This window comes from Hyperoodon ampullatus (assembly GCF_949752795.1).
Source record: "Hyperoodon ampullatus genome assembly, chromosome: 2".
In the NCBI taxonomy this organism is placed as follows: domain Eukaryota; kingdom Metazoa; phylum Chordata; class Mammalia; order Artiodactyla; family Ziphiidae; genus Hyperoodon; species Hyperoodon ampullatus.
The window spans coordinates 97286481-97312012 of NC_136915.1; the positions used below are offsets into that span (position 1 = coordinate 97286481).

Here is a 25532-nt window from a genome sequence, read left to right on the forward strand (position 1 = left end):
GTATGACCAGAAGAGGAAACCAAACTGCAAATAAACTAAGAAAAGATGCTCAACCTCACTAATAGTTAAGGAAATAAGATTTAAAGCTCACTGAGACACTCTGTCCTACCGTACTGTATTGGCAACAATTTTAACGTCTGACCATTCCAGATGTGGGGAGGGTGTGGAGCAAGAACAGCTGTCTTTCGCTGCGGGTGGGTGTAGGTGACAGCAGCCACTCTGGAGCACAACGTGGCCATAGCTGGTAAAGTTGGTGGTTCACATACCCTATGACCCAGCAGTTCTACCCCCAGGCTTTCCACTCAAATATGCGTAGAAGGAGACTTGCGAGAATGTTCCTAACAAGAATGCGCACAATAGCAAAAAATTGGAAACAATCTAGATGTCCGTCCACAAGTCATGCATAAATATGGGCGAACCATAGAAAGCAATCTTATATACTCGTAAAAGTGAAAGAAGAGCTTTTATTCACGTGTGACTATGGATATGGAGGAATCCCACAATCATTATACGTGTTGAGGGAAAAAAAGCAAGTTTCAGAATCCGTGAGCACATAAGCTATAAAAACATGCAAAATGCTGTCATACAGTATATTGTTTAGAAATACATACATAATTAGTGAAGGGCAGAGAACCACATGGGGACGTCAAGCACCAAATTCAGGAAAGTGGTTACTTGACAGTGGGGAAAGGTGTGTGTGATGCGGAGGGGGTTGAGATTAGCCAGGGGTACACCAAGACTTCTGCTGTGTTGCATTTCATAAGCAGGGTGGCGGGTCTTAAATATTTCATAACACGTTTAAATGAAATACAGGAGGCGTGTGATTATGAGAAAGGGAACAGTGAGAGCTGAGGGCACACGTAGCAGAGGCAGGTAAAGGAGTCAAGGAGGACTTCTCAGATTAGGTGACGTTTGCTCTAAGACACGAGTAGGAATTAAATAGATGGAGGGAGGAGGAAGTTTGTTCCAGGAAGAGAGAACAGTGTGTGGGAAGACCCAGAGGTGAGAGAAAGTTCGGCAGAAGAATTGAAAGAAATGCTGTAGGGCTGGAGCATAGACAGTGGGTGAGGAGTTTGTACCCCATCCTAAGGGCAACAGGGAGTCAGAGTTTCAAGCAGGGAAGTGACAGGGTCAGATTTTTGTTCTGGAGGCTCTCTCCAGCCACACTGTAGACAAGGGATTGGAGGAAGCAGGACTGGATGCAGGGAGGCGAGTTGGGGCTGATTCAGAGCTGAGGGACATGCGGGGAGGAGAAGGAAGAGCCCTTGGGTAGGGTAGACACAGTAGAGGTATTTAGAAAGCAAAATCAACATGCCTTCTCCCTTCCCCCTTCCCATAAAAACCAGTTCCTAGTAGCATCTAAAAGTGGACATTTCAAAACAAAAACAAAAAACAAAAAACAAAAAAAATGGGTGGGGCTTCCCTGGTGGAGCAGTGGTTGAGAGTCTGCCTGCCAATGCAGGGGACACGGGTTCGTGCCCCAGTCCGGGAAGATCCCACATGCCGCGGAGCCTGTGCTCTGCAACGGGAGAGGCCACAACAGTGAGAGGCCTGCGTACCGCAAAAAAAAAAAAAAAAAAAAGGGTGGATTAGACTGGTTGGACTTCTGAGTTCTGAAGAATAGCTTTTCTACTAACTTTCTTTGACAGCTTTGAGTTTGGCAAACCTGGGTTTGAATCTCAGCCCTGTCACTTGCTGGCTGTGTTATACTAGGCAAGGCACTCAACAAGCCTCCGTTTTATCATCCATTAAATGGGGACAAAATTGCATTTCCTCTTACTGATAGCAAGAAATCATGAATGTAGAATATGTAGTTCATCATCTGGGAGATAGTAAGCAACCAATAAATATTATCTACCTCCCCCTATCCACAACCTTACCTGCCATCTATCTTCTGGGTAGTTCTGCATGATGTGGAGGTACACCTACCTGTCCTCCTCTTGGCTGTACCTCCAGGCTCCTTGACTTGGAGGTCATTCCTCACTGAGCGTTTTCAGGTGTAAGCTTCCACTTGTGAATCACAAGTCTGGAATTCTGCAGAGACCTAGCAGGACATGAGACCTGCATATCGCACAAGCCCTGGTGGGCTGGGGTCCTGACTGTGAACTTGGCTCCTGTTCCCTCACAGGTCCAAGTGGGTTCCTCTGGGTGACTATATCTCCTCCAACACGGATGAGTGCACGGCCACGCTGATGTACGCCGTGAACCTGAAGCAGTCTGGCACTGTTAACTTTGAATACTACTACCCAGACTCCAGCATCATCTTCGAGTTTTTTGTAAGCCCCTGGCTGAGGGGGAAGGTGGGAGGTAAAGACCCTCCGAGGCTCAGATTCATTTACAGGAATCACACGCATAGTCCTGCTCGGGAAGTTTTCACAGTTGTCTTCCCTCTGGAGAGAACTGTGGTCAAAGTGAGCTGAGGTTTCAAAAGGCAAAGAGAAAGGCAGAAGTCAAAGGACCCTGGGGGGAAGAGTAGATAGAGTCTGGGAGATTCGTAGGTGTTCTGCCCCATTCAGACGTGAAAACAGCACGTAACAGCTCTGAGTTAACGCATAATTTCTTTAGTGTCCACGTACTGACATTCTGTGTGTGTAACTAGCTCCTGCCATACTTCAAATCTCATGACTTCTGAGCTCAGTCCTTCTCCCATAAGAAGGGCCCTCTGAAGGGCTGGGGCATCGTGGGGTAAGCAACTTGTTTCCTTAGAAAGCTGAGAGACTCTGATCTCAAATTCCTGCTGCCTCAGGTTCAGAATGACCAGTGCCAGCCCAATGCAGATGACTCGAGGTGGATGAAAACCACAGAGAAAGGATGGGAATTCCACAGTGTGAGTATCAGAGCAGTCTTCTCCCTGGAGATTCCAGAAAAGGGACCAAGGGCCTTTCCTCCAAAGAGTGCTTCCTCCCCATCTGGGCCTCCACTCTTCTCTCCCTAGAGGGCAGTTGTCTGACAACATGAGGATGCTACAGTTTCTCTCCTCTTGAGTTGACATAATATGGATGTGAACTGACTCGCTCCTCTGGCTTGACCCCAAGGACCAGCAGCTTTCTAGCTTTAAAGGCCCAGTCTTCTGGGGCTGGGGCATGGATTAATAGAACCAGAGAAGAATGAGGGAGTTTCAGCCACCCTGTTGTCAGTACCTTCAGGTCCCTTCATGGGTCTCAACATAGAAATGCTCATGGTATATGTGACTGAGGGAGAAGTGGGAGAGGGCATGAGAGGGTTGTAAGAGGAGCCTTAGAAGGAGAGAGGAGGGCTCCGCTCGTGGCGCAGTGGTTAAGAATCCACCTGCCAATGCAGGGGACTGGGTTCAATCCCTGGTCCGGGAAGATCCCACATGCCGCGGAACAACTGAGCTCGTGCGCCACAACTACTGAGCCTGCGCACCACAACTACTGAAGCCCGCGCACCTAGAGCCCGTGCTCCGCAACAAGAGAAGCCACCGCAATGAGAAGCCTGTGCACCACAACGAAGAGTAGCCCCTGCTCGCCGCAACTAGAGAAAGCCCGCGCACAGCAACGAAGACCCGATGCAGCCAAAAATAAATAATAAATTTATAAAAAGAAAAAAAGAAAGAGAGAGGAGCTGAGCCAAGCTGGGAGGAAGGGCAAGTCTGAGGAAGTTGAGGGAGAGGAGCAGAATAGGCACTGCCATGCAGGCTGCAAGAGGAGGGATCCCAACAGGAGGCTAATGCAATGGATTAGCAATACCTGTCTCTATGACTGAACTAACTCCTCCGGTTTTTAGGTTGAACTAAATCGAGGCAATAACGTCCTCTACTGGAGAACCACAGCTTTCTCAGTGTGGTCCAAAGTTTCTAAGCCTGTGCTGGTGAGAAACATCGTCATAACAGGTATGGAGAACAGAGAATGGGGTTGGGTCTGGGGTCTGATGCTAACTTCAGCAGGAAGGGTGTGGGTTAGTCCTCAGGGGGCTCAGTCTCTAGGCTCAATTCTTGCTTTCCTATGTTGTTCTTCCTCCCTAGGAGTGGCCTACACTTCAGAATGCTTCCCCTGCAAACCAGGCACATATGCAGACCAGAAGGGTTCCTCTTACTGCAAACTTTGCCCAGCTAACTCTTATTCCAATAAGGGAGAGACTTCTTGCCACCAATGTGACCCTGACAAATATTCAGGTGATGTTTCTGAGGGTGGGAAGAGTTTGGTGGGGGGGTACCAACATATACACAGGGACAGACAGGAAGTGGAGCCATCCTTTTGGCCAAGCTGAAGACGATTATTCTCAAGCACTTGCTTTCTGGGCCCTGGAAGAGCCCAGCTAATCCGCCAATCACTCTTGAAATGCAATCATTCAGTAAGTATTTATCAGGCCTCTACTATCTGCCAGGCCTTTACTCTAGGTGTTTGGAATACATCAGTGAAAAAAATAGACAAGGGTCCCTGTCTTCATAGAATTTACATTCTGGAATGTAAATGGGATACATAATAACTATAATAACTACATAATAAATATATAGTAAATTATATAGTGTATTAGATAGCAAAAAGTGCAGGGCACCACGGCAAAAAGCAAAAGCAGCTCAGAATTAGAGGAATTAGGAAAGCTATGGAAAGGGGTTGCAATCGTTTTTTAATGAAACCTTAATTAAGATAATAATTATAAATAATGTATACAGTAGATAAAAGAGGTATAAATTTATATTTTAATTTATAACAATTAATATCAAAGTTAATTTTTTTTTTTTTTTTTTTTGCGGTATGCGGGCCTCTCACTGTTGTGGCCTCTCCCATTGCGGAGCACAGGCTCCGGACGTGCAGGCCCAGCGGCCATGGCTCACGGGCCCAGCCGCTCCGCGGCATGTGGGATCCTCCCAGACCGGGGCACAAACCCGTGTCCCCTGCATCGGTAGGCGGACTCTCAACCACTGCGCCACCAGGGAAGCCCTATCAAAGTTAATTTAGAAGAGCCATGAGGTCGTATTGTTACGCAAAACATTTTGATAGCGAGAAGCTATAATCTTTTATCCACTGAATTCAAAGCATCCATTTAATTCAAAGCAGGCCTTGTCAGGAAATCCAGGGTTCCTTGGAACACAGCTGGAAAACCACTGCTCTAAGGGAAAATAAGAGGACAGTGGGAAGCAGCCTATTTCTGCAGTCCCTGGATAATTTCCTAAAACAGCCCAACTTGAGAAACGGGACCTGGTTATTTGAGAGGATCTCGGCAGCAGCAGGGCTCTGGTGTAAGATGGGTAGTGTCCCCAGAGGGCCCTGTGCTTAGACAGTCCAATGACTGGCACAGCGACCAATCTCCAAGACAGGTTCTGAAACAAAACAGGTAGGGAGAGAGAAAGAGTCCCCTCCCTTCCCCTGCAAATGCCCATAACTATTCCATTTTTCCTTTTTTACACAGAACTATATACAAACCCGGCTCAAGGCCCTCTCTTAATTAGACACCCCCATCCCTACACCGACACACCCACCCTTCACACAGGTGTCACAGTACGTGTTTGCTCAGCCAAGACCCACCACTGACCCTGTGAGCTGCTTATTTCTACACCATTCCTAAAATAGAAGTTCTATTTATCTACACAGGCTTGCCAAATGAGTGTAGCTTTCATCAAGAACAGAGATTTTTAGATCTTGGGGGAAGTTTTTTTTTTTTTTTTTCGGTACGCGGGCCTCTCACTGTTGTGGCCTCTCCCGTTGCGGAGCACAGGCTTCGGACGCGCAGGCTCAGTGGCCATGGCTCATAGGCGCAGCCGCTCCGCGGCATGTGAGATCTTCCCGGACCGGGGAACAAACCCGCGTTCCCTGCATTGGTAGGCGGACTCTCAACCACTGCGCCACCAGGGAAGCCCTTGGGGAAAGTTCTTACCTATAAGTCTAAATTCCTGTTTTTCCACTTGAATTTCGTATTCCTCTTCCCTGCTCTATCAATAGCAGCCTTTGTTAGTCTTTTTCTCCAGCTCCCTTTCCAGCCCCGCTGTGGTACAGGGTTTAAATGACAAGGTGGTTCTAGAAGAACTGCCTACAGAGTGTTTTGATCAATGCTATGTAAATTGATTTCTATCCAGAGAGCGGTTATGAAGGTATTAGTTTGGGAGTCTGAATTCTTGGAGTCTATTCTCCTTTTGCCACTGATTTCTCCATCCACTTCTTTAAATGGAAAGTGAAATTTTACTATGAAGAATATGTTCAGCTTGGGATACAAAGAGTATCACGTTTCTTTGGGACTTGATTGTTCCAGAATACAGGGTCAGTGGGAGACTGGGAAAATGCAGAGAGAGTCTGATGAGAGCCTATGATGGAATGTACATAAAGGGAGTGGCAGGAGGCCCTGTGACCATTTAGTCTTTCATTTGTAAATATATTCTGAGTGGCCACTGGGTGCCAGGGCTTGGGCTTGATGCTAGGGTTACAGCTGGTGCTGCCCTCCAGCTTATGTCAAAAGTGGAAATGTGGTTATAGAAACACCAAGTGTAATAACTCCACGGTACAGGAGGTGCTAGGATAGGAGTACTGAGTGTAATGTGCGGTGGAAGCAAAAGAGGGAAGCGGTCAGTCCTCTCTGGGGAGGGAGGAAAGGCTGCACTAGCTGTGGTCTTGAAAGATAAGCTATCTTGAAAGATGAGTTGGTGATTTGATGGGGGCAGGATATTCTGGAAGAAGTGTGAGCCAAGGCCAGAAGGCTCAGGGATCCAGGAGTAACTCAGCATTGCTGGAGCTTACTTAGAGAGAATTAGCATCCAAGGCTAAGAGGTGGACAGGGAACAGGTTATGGTTAAACCCTTCTGTGCCATTGCTACAGAATTGGGATTTGATCCTATCAGCATTTGAAGCCATTAAAGAATGTGAAACTGGGAATGACATGATCTGGCTTGTGCCTCTGAAAGACCATTCTGGTTGCCATTTGGAAAATGGATGAGGAAAGGAAGAGCTGGAGGCAGAAGCTACAGTCAGAAGATTTTGCATCAGGTGCCATTGCCCGTATCCAGGACCTAGACTAACGAGGAGCTGATGCACATGTGGATGTCAGGGACAAAGGCTTGACTGAAAGCATCTTTCTCATTGAGAGATTAAATTTGATCATTAGGATTAATTCCTTTGTGTTATGTTTAATATTAGGGATTCATTTCCTAATAGAACAGCACAGGGTTTAAGGGCATGGACTCCAGAATAAAATCACTGCGGTTCAAATACTTGCTTCACCACTTCCTAGCTGCGCCACCTTGGGCAAGTCACTTGTCTGTGCCTCAGTTTTCTCATCTCTAGAATGGGAATGACAATGATTGTATCTGCCTCATAGCATCATTGTGTGCACTGATTAAAACAGGTAAAGATTTAGAACAGTGTCTGGCATGTAGTAAGCACTAATTTTATTTATTCATTTACAATAAGGCCTGTCCCAGCAGTCTTCTTGTGGTCTGAAACCACTCTGGGCATAGGTAACAATAATAAGTCACTTGTACAGTACTTTACAGTTTACAAAACATTTTCTCATTATTCGTAGCATAGTGCAGGGGTGATATCCCCATTACAAATGAATTAGGAGAAGCTCACAGAGGTTAAGGGATTTGCCCAGAGTCTGTGGTGGTGTCGGAGCTGGGCATTGGGTTCATTCGGTACTTAAATCTTCAGGGGAAATGTTTTCCTTGGATAAAAAGGATCAGAACAAGAATGTTGTATTTCCGGAGGCAGGGGGAAGATACCGAAAGGAGGAGGAAGGTGCAGAAAGAGCAGGTGGAGCCCCCAAGATAAACTTTATCTTCAAACAGTTTTACCCAGGGCCAGTCCTACAGGAATCACTTTTCATTTCCTCAACAAATATCTAGGCCAATCCTTCAAACATGACTAGTTTCCAGCTTCAACACCTTGATGAAACCTGAGCTGGGAAAGTGAGGTCTGGCTCAGCATTTGCGTTAATCATTTATTAAAACCAGTTTAGAAGTTGTCAGTGTGTAAACAGCTGGACCCTTTTTGCTGGGGTGTCAGGTTGAACAAATATTTGACAAGCAGAGAAAGGTCCTTGTGTGGAATGCACTTTCTAACACATAGCTTGCAATTTGTTAGATCCAGTATGCAAGGGCCTGGGAACTGGCTTATTTTCAGCATCTCCCCCCAAATTTCTCCTGGCCAAGTCTGTCAAAACCAGGAGTCCCTGGATCCCTCTATGTTGAAATAGGCCTTTGTTTGTTAACCAAGTGAATGATCTGAGAGACCCCAGCTGTTTCTCAGCCAGTAGTTCCCTCTTGCCTAGGCTAATTAAGATGGGGACAGAAGAGGCATGGAAATATGTGATTGAGGGAACTCCCCAGTGCAGGCCAACAAGGCGGTAACTAGGAGATTCTCCGATCTAGCAACTCATTTGGTGCCTTGGGAAGAGGAAGGGACCAGTTGAGAAATAAGCCTTAACTGGAAGAGAAAGGAAACTTCTAATCCTTATTAAAAATCCCATGACAGGGCTTCCCTGGTGGTGCAGTGGTTGGGAGTCCGCCTGCCAATGGGGGACACGGGTTCGTGCCCCGGTCTGGGAAGATCCCACATACTGCGGAGTGGCTGGGCCTGTGAGCCATGGCCGCTGAGCCTGCGCGTCCGGAGCCTGTGCTCCACAATGGGAGAGGCCACAACAGCGAGAGGCCCACGTACCACAAAAAAAAAAAAAAAAAAAAAAAAATCCCATGACAGTTACCAAATAAAAATAATTCCCACAAACCCAGGTGATAATGGTTACCAGCACTTAGCAAATTCTTACTTACAATGTGTCAGCTATGTGCTGGCTCCAGTAAGTAGGTGTTATTATTCCTGCTCTACAGGTGAAAGCACAAAGGCTCAGAGAGGTCAAGTAGCTTGCTGAAAGTGACACAGCTACTAAATGATTAAGCAGGATCCAAACCCAGATCTGTCTGGCTTAAAAATCTTATTCCATTCTACCAAACTGCCTGTCAGGTAATAGAGAGAGAGAAGAGGTCTCACCATTATCACCTGCTTACCTGCAGGTAACACAGTAGTCATATTAGAAATAGTGGTGACAGTAGTAGTAAGCAGTATTGTAGTGGCACTCTGTAAAGCAGTGGTTTTTATTCTGGAGAAAGTAAATCTCCTGGAAATTAAAAAAAATTATTTGCATGAAGTATGTATATTTTTCAGGCTACAGGAAACAGGTCTTTTTTTCAAATTCTTGAAAGGGTTTGTAATTCAAAAAAGGTGAAATCCATTGCTTTAAAGAGGGATTCATTGAAATAGTTCTTGCTATCCAGGGGTTCATAGGGTTAAAGCAGAACTAAACTAGGTATAAGAAGAATATACAGAGGGGCTTCCCTGGTGGCACAGTGGATAAGACTCCACACTCCCAATGTAGGGGGCCTGGGTTCGATCCCTGGTCAGGGAACTAGATCCCACATGCATGCCGCAACTACGAGTTCTCATGCCGCAACTACGAGTTTGCATTCCGCAACTAAGAAGCCCACATGCTGCAACTAAACGTGCCGCAACTAAGACCTGGCACAGCCGAAATAAATAAATAAATAAATATTTTTTTAAAAAAAGAACATACAGAGAGTAAAGTAAGTAAAAATGATAATAACATTTTTCATTAAGTTCAGGTCAAGGCTTAGAGATAGTGCTGTGAGGCCTGGGGGTGGGGAAAGTGGAAAGAGGTGGATTAAACCGTCACCTTATTTGCATAGGATCATTGCATGGAGAAGGGGAAATACAGAGGTGGAAGGCCTTCATTCTAGGCATATATTAAGAGACAATTCAGAGACAGAATTGGAGTAAGAGGATGAAGCACTGTCCTAGCTTTCCTATGTTTTGCTTCAACCCTTCAGGAGTAGAAAAACCACCTGCACAGTCAGGGTTCTGAGGCACCTGGAAGACGGCGAGTTCCAGGGAATTGGTGGTAAACCTGCAAGATGCTCCTTCTGGCTACCTCCCTCCTTGCTGGTCCTTTGGCCAGTCCACCTCTCCGTGCCCTGCTCCACAGGGCAGGCCCAGTGGTTTCTCATCAGCACCAGGGAGAGGCGCAAAGGGTGTATCTGAGCAGGGCTTTAGGGACCGAAAATGATGCCGCTCAGGCAAAGGGAAGGTGGGCGTGCAGGATTGTCTACTTTCTGCAATGTCTGTGTTGTGCCTCACCCCAAGGTCTTGGGCGTTATAGCATCGTGAGCAAGTGGTCAAGAGCTCTGCTTTTTTAACTTCAAATATTTGTCCTTGCATCTGCCATTTAGAAAAAGGATCCTCCACCTGCAGAGTGCGGCCAGCGTGCACAGACAAAGATTACTTCTACACTCACACGGCCTGTGATGCCAGTGGAGAGGTGGGTAGCACGGTCATGGGGCCCCTTTGCCTGCTCCTTGGGCTTTGCCTGATCCGGACCTCCAGTGGCCAGTGAAGCTGGCACCCAAGAAAACCCCACAGACCTCTGCAGTGACCCTGGGGCCAGTGGGGAAGCAAAATGAGATGACCTCATTTATTTTCAGGTCAGAAGCTGTTTTTGCCACATTTGTTCCGCTGCTTATTCACATATGCTCTGTTTCAAAAAACACCTTCATTTTCTTTTCCTTGGTTTCTTCCATTTGCTTCGCCCCCTGGGCAATGGCTGCCTGTCCACGCGTACTTATTTCTTCACAGAACTCATCAGACTTGTCCCCTCGGCGCTGCTCTTGTGGGCTGGCAAAGGGGATGATTCCTACTTCCTGGCTCACTGGAGAATGGCCTGACTTGTTCCGTCTCTGCTGGCTCCCTCTTTCCCCCCAGGCTTTCTGCCTCAGAAAGACCTTCCTCTGTAGTCTGCTCTGCCATTGAGTCAACAGGCATTTTTTGAGCATCAGCTGTTGTGCCTGGCACTGTGCTCCAGCTGGGGAATCAGAGATGAGCAAGACGGGCTCCTGCCCTCAGAGGCTCACCGTCCTGTGGGGGAGGGCAGGGACAAGGAAGATGGGCCTGACGGTGTGCAGGGCGCTGGGAGAACCCAGAAGAGGAGTGACCAGGATCGGGGGTGGCGGGCAGGGGAGGTGTTTCAGAGGAGGTCATTTGTTCACATGTACAACCAACCACTGTGCTGGGCGCTAGGGGTGCAGCAGCTCACCAAACCAAGGGAACGTCTACTCTCGTGGAGCTTAATTCCTATTGGGGAGCAAATGGAGGGAGAGACAACAGACAGACAACTAATGGGTGTATAATAATACATCAGATGGTAGTAAGTGGTAGGAAGAAAAACATAAAACAGGATTGGGAGATAAAGAATGACAGAGCTGTTTTAGAGAGGTAAGGATGACCTCTCTGAGGAGATGACATTTGAGCAGAGATCTGAGTGAGGTGAAGGGGAGCTCTCCAGGCAGGGGGCGCACAGCAGGTGTAGAGGGGGCAGGTGTGTGCCTGATGACTTCGAGGAACAACAGTAAATGAGGAGGGATGGCTCAAGGGCACAAGTGGAGGAATCTGTCTCAGATTAAACATTCTGAATGAACTGCCTATATCCCTAAATCAGAGCCTCTCAAGAAATAGGAGTGGGGAATTCTGCATCATTCAGCACTAAGCATATGCTTGGATATTAGGATGTATAAATGTTTCCTGGCTGGCTGGCTGGCCAAATCCTCTTTTTGCTAATTAAGCAAGGGATAAAGTCCAGTCCTTTACGGTGATTGTTTCTATAGTCATCTCTTACTGCGCACCCCCCACACTGCCCCACCCCACCCTCATGTTTCGAGCAAAACCCCCTTCCCTAGCAACCAGGCGAAATGATATATCTTGTCAGTTGCACCTCAGACCCGGTTCTATAGTGTCTGGTGTTCTGCATGACCTTGTAAAACTTATTGTCCTTTCCTTGGCCTCAGTTGACCCACTAATTAAATGAGGACAATCCTGCTCCTCTTCCCCCTCCAGGCATAACATGTGGCCGATTGTGGCTGTCTTTGCTTCCTTCTGCCCCACTCTTTCCCCTCCCGGCTTAGACCAAGGCATTCTAGATCCATAGTGTGCTCTGATGCCTGCAAGCCTGGGTGCCTGCCCTCCCCTGATCACCTTGAGGATCTTTAGATGCTGAGTGGGGCTAGAGCCAGTGCTCCCACCTTGCAGCCCCGCCAAAGCACAGCTCAGGTAGGAGCCCTGGAGTATACATGGTAAGGAGTGCACAGGAATATGCAGTCACCAGGAGTGCTTTGCAGAAGCCTCAGCCCTCAGGCCCACACTGGTCCTGCTCGGGAGTTTGTTTTCTAAGCTGTATTTTAAAATCAAGGGACTCCTATTATTGCCTTTATGGCCTTTGCTGTGTCTCAGTGCTTTCTCAGGGACCAGGATGGCCGATCCACTGGGGCTGCTGAGTGTGCTGCTCCAAGAGATGGCCTAAATCAGTCTACCAGCTCCCCAGACCTTTCTCTCTATGAGACTCAAGGAGACAAGCCAGGTGAGATAAGGTTAGAGCGCTAGTCCAGGTCTCTGGTCACTGGCTGCTCTTCACAGGGAGAAAGGCTGAGCTGAGCAGGGAGAAGAGTTGTCTGTCTCAGGGCTCACCTCCAATGAAGGCAGCATGGGACCCTTTTAAGACCCTGTCATTTCTTATCCTTAATAAAATGGGCCGATGCTTTATTCACCCACCTTTTCACATGTATGGTATGCTACACAGAGCATTTGCGTCATCACCTCAATGCAATCCTTTTGTTTCTGACTTGCCCTAGGGCCACATGGGAAGCTTCACACTGCCCAACCTCACCCCTGATTCACCAAGGCCTCCTGTAATTCATCTCCTCTTCTCTATCCAATTTCTCCATCAAAAGACTAGGGACGACCCTAATAAGTGACAGATACAATGCTTCTCTTGTCCACTGACTTGGTGGCTGACCATTCCTCTTGCCTTCTTCCCCTGGTTTTTTTGAGATATAACTGACACATAACATTGTGTAAGTTTAAGGTGTACAATGTATTGATTTTATACACTTACATACTGCAAGATGATGACCACCATAGAGCTAGCTAACAGCTCCATCAGGTCACATAATTACCATTTCTTTTTTGTGGTGAGAATGTTTAATAGCTACTCTCTTAGCAGCTCTCAAGTATATAATACAGTATTATTAACTCTAATCACCTGTACCTTAGATACCCAGAACTTACTGGTCTTATAACTGGAAGTTTGTGTTCTTTAACCAACGTCGTTCCTCTTGCCTGGATGTCCCAGAGAATGTAGTGTCCATACCCCCATGGGGATTGTTATTATGTGCTTGGTGCCCTTGCTAGACGGTGAGCTCCTTGAGGGCAGGGGCCACGTCATTCGTCTCTGAGTCACATAGATGTATTAGACTTGCTATAGATGCCTACTGAATAAGTGAAAAAGCAAAGAAAACACTTGGAAGACAAACTGGGACACCTCAGCCAACCTCTCTTCCCCCCAGGGGTTACATAAGCCACCTCTACTCCATGCCTTTTCATGTTCTGGGATTTTCACCAGCGGCTTTTCCTGTGACATTGGTAGTAATAAGATTCTACACTGGAATCAGAGCTTTCTCTGGAGGCAACTGGTCCCCCCATTCCATCCGACACACGAGTCCTCATTAAGTCTATCCCTCTTCACCCAGTCAACATTCATTCAGCAGATATTTATTGAGCATGACCATGTGCCAGGCACTACGCGACGGGCCTGGGATATACCGGTGACCAAAACAAAGTGCCCCACCGTGGTGGAGCTTTCATTGAAGCCCAGAATCCCCCCACTCTCAAGGTAAATTCCTGAAGATAATCCCACACAGGCAGGCTGAGTCATGCTTTGTTTCTGCAGACACAGCTCATGTACAAATGGGCCCAGCCGAAAATCTGCGGTGAGGACCTGGAGGGGGCAGTGAAGCTGCCCGCCTCTGGCGTGAAGACCCGCTGCCCACCTTGCAACCCTGGTTTCTTCAAGACCAACAGCAGCACCTGCGAGCCCTGCCCTTATGGCTCTTATTCCAATGGCTCCGGTAACCCTTCCCCCACCCCACTCCCTGCCTCGCGTCTGTTCCCACACCACCCACATGGATGGGCCATGTGGGCACTCCCAGTGTCAGCTGAACACGGGCTCTGTCCTTCCAAGGGAGGCAGGAAGGGCCAGGCCACCTCTGAGGACTATGCTCGGGAGAAGAGAGGTCAGGGTGGGCCCTGTTTGTAGGTCCGAGTCATACTTGAGAACTGCTGGCCTTCCTCCTCATTCCAACTTTGAATGTGACTCAGGCCTGAAGGGACCCAATCCTCACATCAGAGGCTTCCAGCATGTGGCAGGGATGCTACCTAGAAGGTTTAGGGAGCTGGGATGGCCACATTGACACAATCAGAATTTGTAAGCCACTCTGCAAAAAAAGGAGTTGGGGGGATTTGTATACCTATAAATGTGAAGGCATTTGAGGATAACAATGTGACAAATAATATTAACTATATATATCAGACCAGAGGATATGTTTAAGCTTTCAAATGAATAATTTGATGGGCCAGTAACCTAACTGGAATATGAGAATGAAGGGTCAGTGTTTACACCCTGAGTTTGTTAAGTACATTGTCAGAATGCTTTCAAGTCAGCTTGATGTCACTGTGCAACAGTGCTCAGCACCACTCTTGTTGGGCTGCCCACCCCTGTTGCCACTTGTCTGTGTGACAGCAGCTCCAGTAAGGGTGGCCGTGGCCTTCCTGCTGAATGCGTGGATCTTACGGCTCCCCCAGATTGTAGCCACTGCCCAGCGGGGACCGAACCAGCCGTGGGATTCGAATACAAATGGTGGAACACGCTGCCCACGAACATGGAAACGACCGTCCTCAGTGGGATCAACTTTGAGTACAAGGGCATGACAGGTAACTGCCTCCCTCCTGACTGTGAGCTTTCAGCTCACTGCACTGCCACAGGGGCTTTTCTCACCTCACGCTTCTTCATAATAGGGATGTCTGGAGAAAAATGAGCTAATCATGCCATGCACTCCCTTGCGTGCTCCACTGCCCATGGACATATAATATATATACTGGCAAGCCTTTGTTTTAGAGACAGAAACAGAACTAGAAACAATGTGTACACACTCCAAAGGCCATGCTCTGAGAGTTTCAGAGACTTTGACCAAAGTAGCCAGACAAGTAACATGGTTTGTTTGGCAGTGATTCTGAACGCCTCAAAGGATGGTGTTATCTCTCTTCCAGAGTGTCATCAGGGTGCACATTTGCCCTGCACCCAAGACCACTGGGCATTAACTCTTCCCTCTCCTTTTCCAGGCTGGGAGGTGGCTGGTGATCACATTTATACAGCTGTTGGAGCCTCAGACAATGACTTCATGATTCTCACTCTGGTTGTGCCAGGATTTAGGTGAGGAGTACAAAGCTAAAGGGAAGCCCACACCACCCTTGGCCACATCCAAGTCTCACGTAGCTAGGAGTGTTGTAGAGGAGAGGGCTTCTGGCTTGTGGAAGTGTCAGTTCAGAACAGAGGAGATCATGGTTATGGTCTGATAAAGTTAACCTGAATGCTAACACTCATTCTTAGTTGCTGCCCATGCTGATTACCTACTGCTCTCTCATCCTGTCTAGCTTCTCCCATCATTTGGCCACATGCAACTTGAATTCCTCCTCCTCACAGCATCAGATAAGATTTTAAAAACCTGTAAAAAATAGGGCCACAGGTGACCATAGACATTTCATCTTTATTTGGGGCAAGAAGATTGGGAGGGGGCTTCCCTGGTGGCGCAGTGGTTGAGAGTCCGCCTGCCGATGCAGGGGACACGGTTTGTGCCCCGGTCCGGGAAGATCCCACATGCCGCGGAGCGGCTGGGCCCGTGAGCCATGGCCACTGGGCCTGCGCGTCTGGAGCCTGTGCTCCGCAACGGGAGAGGCCACAACAGTGAGAGGCCCGCATACCGCAAAAAAAAAAAGATTGGGCGGGATTGTTCTTATATTTATCCCCATATCCGAAGAAGACCTAGGATAATAAGCAATTTGCTTGCCATTAAAAAAAATACAGGCAGGGTGGTACGGTGCAAAGAACACGGGACTGGGAGATAGGGCACTTGAGCTTTGCCTCTTACCGGCTAGGTGAACTTGGGAAAACCATTGTGCCCCTATAGGCTTTAGGCTCCTTGTCTTTAAAACAAGAGGGATTGACAGTCTGTGATTTTAAACTAACTCAGATTGAGATGATTCTTCTAGCCCAATCGGTTAGCACCACTGTGTAGGGAGGAGCTGGGAACTGGAGGTCCTCAGAATTCAAGCAAATGGCCAAAGCCAATAGAAAAGCCGTAAATGGATTTCCAAAGCCAAAGTGAACTCTTCTGCATATATGTGCTTTAGAGGTCAGGGGGAACCACTGAATCGGTGTCCCAGTTGCAAATTTGGCTTCTCCATTCCCTCCTCAATCTCCCTCCTTTCCATCCCTGGCACAGTGCTCAGCCACAGCCGTTGCTCAAAAGGTTTCCCTTCCCTTAATTTACATTACTCAGAGCCGAACAGCTATATCCCATGTTTATGAGGTAAGCAAACTTTTTAGACTTTTGGGACGTAACACTCCCCAAAGTACTTTTCAATTTGCAAATATGATTATAGCAGTAAAGCACTTCCTCACCCCACTTATCCCCCCCCACCATCCCCACCCATCGGGCATGGCTGTCTCTTTCTCCAAAGAAGGACCAGCCTGAGAACCTTGTTAAAGAAACAAGTTGAAGTACCTGCTAATTCGATCCAGGCAAAACCCCCACTATCCCTGGGAGAGAGCTGCTGAGCGAATGCAGACAATTGACATCTTATGATAGTGATGCTTCTCAAACTTTAACGTGCATATGAATCACCTGGGAATCATGTTAATGCACAGATTCTGATTCAGTGGGTCTGGAGACCACATCTGCTTGTGAGGCTATACAGCATTTTACAAAGCACTTCCACATCTGTTATGCCTTCAGATCTTACCACAATGATGGGAGGTAAATAAGAAATATTATTACCTCCGTTTTACAGATGAGGAAACTATAGTTTGTCTAGGTCAAGTTCACACAGCTAGGGTGGCAGAATTGGACTTAGTCTATGCTCTTTCCAACATACTCAGAACTTAATCCTGTCCCCCAGCAGACCCTTTGCTGCCATCTGGGCTCTTCAATAAGCACTGTCTGCCTCTGGAACCGACTTTTGATTTCTGCCCCACAGACCTCCACAGTCCATGATGGCAGACACAGAGAATAAAGAGGTGGCCAGGATCACATTTGTCTTTGAGACCATCTGTTCTGTGAACTGCGAGCTCTACTTCATGGTGGTACGTTTTCCTTTCTTTGCCTGCTTTGAGGCTTCCAGGGACTATTGGGAGGATTGGTCCCTCTGCCCTGTCGGGGTATCAACATAACTGACACCCTTGCTTACAGTGATTTCACAGAGGAAGGGCCTGTTTGTCAGGAACTGCACCGTTTAATATGGGTCTAACCCACTGTGATGGCCCCCAGGATGGCAGCGGTATGGGCATCCTCTCCCCACCAGCCACCCAGCCATCATGCCTTCTTCACTTATCTGTCTTGGGTTCAGGGTATGAATTCTAGGACCAACAGCCCTGTGGAGACGTGGAGAGGTTCCAGAGGCAAACAGTCCTATACCTACATCATTGAGAAGAACGCTACCATGAGCTTCACCTGGGCCTTCCAGAGAACCTCTTTTCATGAGACAGTAAGCTCCACCCCTTACTCAGGTGCTCAGCACCCAGAAGAGACCTCTGAACCTGGAAGGATTCCTACATTAGCTTAAGTATGAGGTTGAGCTTCAGAATCCAGGGGTTAGAAGACTCCTAGGAATCAAGCAAAGAATGCCTATTCCAGCCCCTGAGGAGCACCTAGCCTTGTCCAAATGACTTCCAGGGGAAAATGACACTGTAAACTCCTAAAATTACCCGTCCTTCCTCAGCAGACCTGCCCTGAGGACATGTGTGGTTCCTGACCTGGTATACCCTGTTCAGTCCTGCTCTTGTTTTTAATAATAATAACTCCGGTTTTGTTGTATTTTCTTAACTCAAAATAATGTAGGTTCACTGCAAGAAAACTTAAAAGATAGAAATAAGCAAAAAGAAGAAAATCCCCCATAATCCTACTACCCAGAGATAACCCAGTTAACATATGAAGTATCTCCTATACAGTCTTTATTTCTCTACAAATACTTTTTTTTCTTTTATAAGGAAAAAAACCTGCTTTTTTAAAAAATATGAGCATCTACTGCATATTTCCCCACGGTACTTAATATTTTTATATGTCATTTCAATTGTTCAGTCTTATTTTAAAATGACACAAAATGTACATAAAGAGTTACTGTTAAGTGAGTAAAAAGAATAAGATGTTTCTAAAGATTTTTCTCAAGTATCATTGGATAAAAAATATTAAGTCATACTCTTACTACTTCCAGAGCACTCAATTGCTACTGCTCAGGACTTGGCCCACTCTCCTCTTGTCTCTGTTTCCAGGGAAGAAAGTACACCAATGACATCGCCAAGATCTACTCCATCAATGTCACCAATGCCATGGATGGTGTGGCTTCCTACTGCCGTCCTTGTGCCCTGGAAACCTCTGACATAGGCTCCTCCTGCACCTCTTGTCCTGCTGGCTACTATATTGATCGGGATTCAGGAACCTGCCACTCCTGCCCCCCTAACACAATCCTGAAAGCCCACCAGCCTTATGGCGCCCAGGCCTGCATGACCTGCGGTCCAGGAACCAAGAGCAACAAGGTGCCAGCAGTTGGCCGTGCATCCTAACCTTGGCCCTCTGAATGGGCCACCTCAGAGGGTGCCGGGTCCTGGGTGGGGTTCTTGAGGGGCTGATACCCAAGGACTCCCCCTAGTATACTCCCAGGTTGGCATCCTAGAGGACACCCATCCAGGCTATGACCATAGATGGAGAGTTCCTAGCTGTAGTGGTTGGTTTTCAGGGTCTGGGCCTCAGTCATGAATGAGTCTCATCTTCAGGGGATGGGTAAGGGAGATCTGTGACCATCTGGTCCAGAGGGTTATTTGACATCTGTGCAGAGACCTGAAGGGAAGGAGTAGTGGGACTTGTGGCTCAAATTCAGCCTACTTCAGTCCAGCCTGTTATCATGGGAATTTGCCTCCTCTTTGTGGGGAGGGTAACCCACCTTTGCTGGGACATATGGTTAATTGGCATATTGCTGTCTCCTTTCCCAGGGGTTTCTTCTAAAGTGGAGCAGCAGTGCTGTTTCCCCCATGCACTTCCTGAATCTAAGAAAATACTATGACCAAAAGCTCTTAGTTATTCATTAATGCTTTTAAGTGAACTTGAATTTTACTAATCACAACCACATGGACACACATTTGTAAGACATTGTTTACACAGTCTGCAGATGCTGCTCAGTTTAGCTGTGCAATAAGTGCATCAATTCTGCAGACCCCTGGCAACCTCTTTGGGGCACCCTGGACTTTTGCCACAGAATTCCTCCCTCAGGGCTCCCTCTGCTGCTGTGGGAGGGATTGACAGTTGTGTAAGGCCGCTGCTGCCTGGAGACCTTAAAATGAGCAAGAAAGGGGTTTATGGCTCAGTTTCCTACAGAGAGCCTGGGAAAAAGTAATCTGGGGTTCAGTGAGTTTTACATGGGGGAGGGGGACCAGGCTTGTAGCTTCTCTTCTGCCATCTTGGACACCCTTCTTCCAGTTAGCACCTTGTTGTCTTTCGCTTGAAAGTAAGAAGGGCTATCTTGTGTCTTGAGAGAGTTTTATAATCTAGGCATAGGAACAAGGCTACAGAATCTGACTCAACTACCTACTGAAAAATAAGAGGTTTGGGTTTGTACATCATATATGTGCTAATAATTGAATGGCAAGATGTACATAAACCACACTAGCCCTTGTTTTGCATCTTCTAATGCCCACCCCTAATCCATACTTCCTCTTCTCTCACCCTGCGTGGGCTGGACCAGGCTGGGGAGAGTGCCTGCCGCTCTCCGTGGGGCCTCCTCGAGGCCCTGCCTGCGCAGCCGGCCTGACGTACCCCTTTCCCCTCAGATCCACTCCCTGTGCTACAGTGACTGTACCTTCTCAGTCAGCACTCCAACCAGGACTTTTGACTACAACTTCTTGGCTTTGGAAAACACCGTCTCTCTGGCTGGAGGGCCAAGCTTCACTTCCAAAGGGCTGAAATATTTCCACCACTTTACCCTCAGTCTCTGTGGAAACCAGGTAAGCTGTGCAGGTACTGACCATGTGAGAACGGAAAGGGGGTGCCAGCGGATCAGAGGCCAGAGGACACGGCAGGTTCAGATCGCAGGGGACTGGGGAGATTCAAAGGTTTTTTAATGATTAATATTCTCCCTGAGGACCTTCTCCTCTAAAATCAAATCATCTGGATTATAAACATTTAGGAAAACAAACGTGTTTACAATAAGGTGTAGGGAATTCCCTGGCGGTCCAGTGGTTAGGACTCCGTGCTTTCACTGCCAGGGCCCAGGTTCCATCCCTGGCTGGGGAACTGAAATCCCACAAGCCGTGTGGTGCAGCCGAAAAAATTAAAAAAAATTTTTTAATTAAAATAAAATAAAATAAGGTGTACATTTACTCCTCCCTGACCTTTATTCTCTCAAAATGATTATATAAAAACTATGCACAGGGCTTCCCTGGTGGCGCAGCAGTTGAGAGTCCGCCTGCCGATGCAGGGGACACAGGTTCGTGCCCTGGTTCGGGAAGATCCCACATGCCGCAGAGCGGCTGGGCCCGTGAGCCATGGCTGCTGAACCTGCACGTCCGGAGCCTGTGCTCCGCAACGGGAGAGGCCACAACAGTGAGAGGCCCGCGTACCGCAAAAAAAAAAAAAAAAAAAAAAAAAAAACTATGCACATACATCAACTATACTTCAATTAAAAAAAAACTATGCAGGAGAAAGACTTTTCCTCCTTAAAAAAGCAGTCTTCAGTAATCATGACACTTGCCTTTCATTTTCTAGAGGCTGAATAAAATAAATTACTCTTTATTTCATCTACATGTATCTTTGCTGACATTACATGTTACCATCAGCATTCCAGACTGCTGCAAATATTTTGGATGCAAAATTCAAAGGCAGAAATGTAAAGGGTAATCACACCACCACTGCACTTGACTAAATTACAAACAAGCCAGGATTAGCGGTTGGAAAGTTAATTTCAAATGTTGCAAAATAAAACACGTCTTGAGCATTTAGTCTGTGACTGCGTGTGGAGGTTAGGCCTTTATACCACACAGCTTCTACCCATCTTCTGAACCAGCAAAAAAGTTGATTTGTGTTTATAGAGAGAACATGCCAAGAAATAAACTAATCTGTGAAAGATTAGAGACAGATGTCTCAATCTTGTTTTTAAGACGTCTTTGAAGAAGTTAAAGCCTCAGAAGTGACAGTGATAACTCAGGAATTGAGACTGATTAAAGCAAGCCCCATGCAGCAAAAGTTTCAGTCAGTGAGTTAGGAGAGAGAAGATGGGAATTTGGAGAGTTTGTGAGCTTTCTTTTCTTTGCTCCCTTATTCTTATATAATCTAAAGGTTCCTTTCTGTTCTCATGTTCTTTACCTATTTCTTACAATCTTGAAAATAAACTGAGATACCAGATTTAGCAACTTAGCTCTATTTGTAATAAAATTTATCATATTGAAAATCCTACATTCTAAATGCTTGGTCCACTTAAATTTAAAATATGGAACAAATGATCTTATATTAGCAAACATGTTATATATTCATATTCCATAAATTTGAAGATTTATTTATTTATTTTTTGGCTGTGTTGGGTCTTCATTTCTGTGCAAGGGCTTTCTCTAGTTGCGGCGAGCGGGAGCCACTCTTCATTGCGGTGCGCGGGTCTCTTACTGTCGCGGCCTCTCGTTGCGGAGCACAGGCTCCAGACGTGCAGGCTCAGTAGCTGTGGCTCACGGGCCCAGTTGCTCCAAGACATGTGGGATCTTCCCAGACCAGGGCTTGAACCCGTGTCCCCTGCATTGGCAGGCAGATTCTCAACCACTGCACCACCAGGGAAGCCCAAATTTGGAGAATTTTTAAAGGGACAGTATCTCAATATCTCTTCTATTACAAAATCTCGAGGAAGGAGTTTCAATTCCCTCCATCTTCCAGAGTTCTATTCTATACCGTATGGGTTGTTAAAGACTGGAGGAGAAGCAATCTTTCTTCTGTTGATAAATATTTTTAAATGGAATAGGGTCCAGTAGATCCTAAGATGTCCTACCTCAAGGCAGGGAGAGGGCTGGTTATGGGGTCTGTTTTAACCCCCAGGACGCTCTGGAAGGTGCTTCCACAGTAAGTATGGTAGAATCACAGCTCCAAGGAAGACACAGAAAGGGAATGGGAAGCAGGCCAGAGGTCCAGATAAATTTCATGGGATTAGTTACACATTTCAGTATCTGCCTAGAAAACTGACTAGGATAAGGAAGGCCCTTAACTGGTGGGCTGGTAGATTAGATCTCCAAATCAGTTGCCACCTTCACAATGCTGCTTATATAGGGCTCCCAGGTGACTCCAAGGAAACAAAAGACTGGGGATCCCTGAGCCAGAGTTCCGGAAACTAGGACACCTAGGCCTTATTCTTAACTTTTTTATCTTTTAAAATCTGTCTTGTAATTAGAACTGGAATGAATCATTCCACTGCAACACACTCTTAGAAGGTTGAAATTTTAGACACGGAAAAACTGTTCCCTGTTCCCTTTTGGGAGTTATTCTGTGATCACTCATTTCTTCCCACTTCCTCCCTACATCCCCCTGCCCAGGGTAAGAAAATGTCCGTGTGCACCGACAATGTCACTGACCTCCGGACTCCTGAGGGTGAGTCAGGTTTCTCCAAATCCATCACAGCCTACGTGTGCCAGGCGGTCATCATTCCCCCGGAGGTGACAGGCTACAAGGCCGGAGTGTCCTCGCAGCCTGTTAGCCTCGCAGATCGGCTTATCGGTGAGTAACACAGTTGCTCTCGCCTGTCTGAGGGTGTCTGTAAGAGAGAGTGAGCCTACCAGGCTCTGAGGTAAAAGGCCCCAGGTGAGGGGCCCAACCTCCTGACCTCTGTTTCCTATTCCATCCTGGGGTACGAAATGCCCCTGGGGCCACTGACAAACCTTTGGTTCACCCTTTCATGAGCCACTCAAGGATGTGATGAGATGAAGGAAGGTGGGATGTGGACAGGTATTGAAAGAACAGAAGTGGTTGCCAGCTAAATGCTACTAGTGAGGACTAATTAGGAGCTCTAATTTGGCAGGGGTGACAACAGATATGACTCTGGACGGAATCACCTCCCCAGCTGAACTTTTCCACCCGGAGCCCTTGGGAATACCGGACGTGATCTTCTTTTATAGGTGAAAATGAGAGGCCAGGCTAATGCAAGTGAAACCCAGGGCTCCTCCGCAATCTCTGTGGTGTACCTCCCTCCCTAGCCACCTACTACTTATCAAGCCAGACCACTTCCAAGGTCTAGCAGACCTGCCCAGCAATGAGCACTAAAACCTGGGATTTCCCCATCCTAGCTTCTTGGGTATTCCTGGGGCAGGTCTGCCCCTGGTGGCAGGGAGGAATACTGGATGACCTGTGGCGGACTACCCTTCCTGCCTAAGGGAGGCTCCAGTGTTGTGCATCTGCTAGCCTTTCCTAGACCAGTGCACTTCCCCTTGACCAGATCTCCCTGACCCCAACACTCTCCTGTGTGTCAGGCCACAGCCCAAGTCCAGACTTCCCCAGTGAGGGAACTGTTCCATGTTGACTTTACTTAGTGGCTCTCCAATGACACAGATGAGTGACTCATTCCCCCATGGGGGCTGCTTTCTCTGCAGGTCCAATGATGTGACCCAGTCCTGCAGTTCTGGGAGATCAACCACCATCCGCGTCAGATGCAATCTGCTGAAACGTGGTCCTGGAAGTCTGTCGCTGCCAAGGTAAAGGGATGTAACAAAGTCTCCCTCCCTTGGCCTCATAACGTCCCAAGGACCAAACAAGAGTACTGCAAAAGAGCAAAAGAGAAAACCATGTGAGATCCATTAATGGGTTCTTGGGGACACAGTCATGGCTCCAAACCCTCAGTCTTTAGATGTCAAGAATGGAGCAGAAGGAAGAGTCAAAGCTACCCTCACACTCCCAGACCATTATGGGAGCAGCTGCCTTGCAAAGTGACAAACTGCTGGGGCTGAGAGCCAGATTCAATTCCCCTCCTCCACTTACCAGCTCTGTTATGGATACAGTTCTTATCTTCTCTAGGCCTCTTCTTCCTTCTTTGTAAAATGGGGATAGTAATAAATTCCCTCAGGGGGCTGTTATAAGAATTAAATGAGATAATGAGACGTGAGGACTTCCCCAGATGTCTTCCCCAGATGTGGTTACTTCCTATTATCATTTGGATTAGTAAAGGCTAGGGAATCCTAGGAATCTCTCTACAACTGGAAGACCCTATTCTGAGTTTAATAGCTGAGGGCACTAAATTGAGGACTCCTGAACTAATTTGATTACAGTACCCTTCCCCCACCAACCTTCCTTTTTTTCACATAACACGAACATCTTGAGGGGTACCAGTCTTGAGGAAGATGGTTTGGGAAATGCTGCTCCTAGACAACAACTGATCAGGGAGATGGGGAGCCAAGCAGCACATTTTGACCCAGCAGTGGTGTCAAAATGTAAGATCACTATTCTTGTTGCAAACGTTACAGTAAAGTACACTGTGGATAGCAGTGACCTGAAGTTCATTCCTGAACCCTGCCCCCCACCTCCACCCTCTGCAGGAAGCTGCATGTGACTTTTGCAAAATGTCACATGTCCATGGGTTGGACAGGAGCTTCTGAGGGGTTAGTTGGGCAGCCATGCTAGAGCTCAGACAGCTTACATTAGTTCTCATCGGATGTCAGCAGAAACAAACAGGCAGAGGGTGGGAGCCCTGGTGAAGGCCGGAAAGGCCTCTTATCATCCGGGAAATCGGAGAGCAAAACCTGGGTTAAGGACTAGTTGGAAGGATCCTGATGGAGCTAACAGTTTGGCAAGGAGAGGACAGATCAGGCAAGTTATGAGATGACAGGACTCCAGCCAGATCTTCCCAGCAGTCTTGCGAGTGTGCGCTCATGTCTCCTTTCTGCTCTGCTAGCACATGTTCCGATGGGACCTGTGATGGCTGTAACTTCCACTTCCTGTGGGAGAGCGAGGCCGCTTGCCCACTCTGCTTGGCTGCTGACTACCACGCTATCGTCAGCAGCTGCGTGGCCGGGATCCAGGTAGGTGTCTCTGCTTGGGGACTTCCCAGGAGACAGGGAATGTGATATCTGAGTTCCTTGTTTTTCTCCCCGATAGAAGACTACTTATGTGTGGCGAGAACCAAAGCTGTGCTTGAATGGCATCTCCCTGCCTGAGCAGAGAGTCACCATCTGCAAAACGATAGACTTCTGGCTGAAAGTGGGCATCTCTGCAGGCACCTGCACTGCTATCCTGCTCACCGTCTTGACCTGTTACTTTTGGAAAAAGAATCAAAAGTACATGATGGGGTATTGCAGTTTGGGGATGGCCAGGATTGGATCATTGAGCTGGGAAGAGAATATCTGAGAGTATAAATTCATGGGGCTATTCTCTGGCATTGGCCACAGTCCCCGTGACTCTGGCCAGA

At 47.4% G+C, this 25532-nt stretch overlaps 1 protein-coding gene across 2 annotated transcripts in view; it reads left to right on the plus strand.

Moving 5' to 3' along the window:
• The window catches only part of ELAPOR1 (endosome-lysosome associated apoptosis and autophagy regulator 1), a gene marked incomplete at both ends in the record, with an annotated part of 68806 nt that overhangs the window by 41674 nt on the left and 1600 nt on the right, over positions 1 to 25532 (plus strand). For both annotated transcript variants that reach the window (XM_079698159.1, XM_079698160.1), the window contains 17 exons: positions 2129 to 2276; positions 2747 to 2827; positions 3748 to 3853; positions 3986 to 4135; positions 10190 to 10278; positions 13735 to 13912; positions 14646 to 14774; positions 15183 to 15273; positions 17097 to 17202; positions 17466 to 17603; positions 18388 to 18651; positions 19939 to 20112; positions 22675 to 22855; positions 23157 to 23253; positions 23725 to 23826; positions 25020 to 25146; positions 25223 to 25401. In XM_079698159.1, the coding sequence (XP_079554285.1) occupies positions 2129 to 2276; positions 2747 to 2827; positions 3748 to 3853; positions 3986 to 4135; positions 10190 to 10278; positions 13735 to 13912; positions 14646 to 14774; positions 15183 to 15273; positions 17097 to 17202; positions 17466 to 17603; positions 18388 to 18651; positions 19939 to 20112; positions 22675 to 22855; positions 23157 to 23253; positions 23725 to 23826; positions 25020 to 25146; positions 25223 to 25401 (2340 nt within the window). The remainder of the gene's footprint in view (positions 1 to 2128; positions 2277 to 2746; positions 2828 to 3747; positions 3854 to 3985; positions 4136 to 10189; positions 10279 to 13734; positions 13913 to 14645; positions 14775 to 15182; positions 15274 to 17096; positions 17203 to 17465; positions 17604 to 18387; positions 18652 to 19938; positions 20113 to 22674; positions 22856 to 23156; positions 23254 to 23724; positions 23827 to 25019; positions 25147 to 25222; positions 25402 to 25532) is intronic.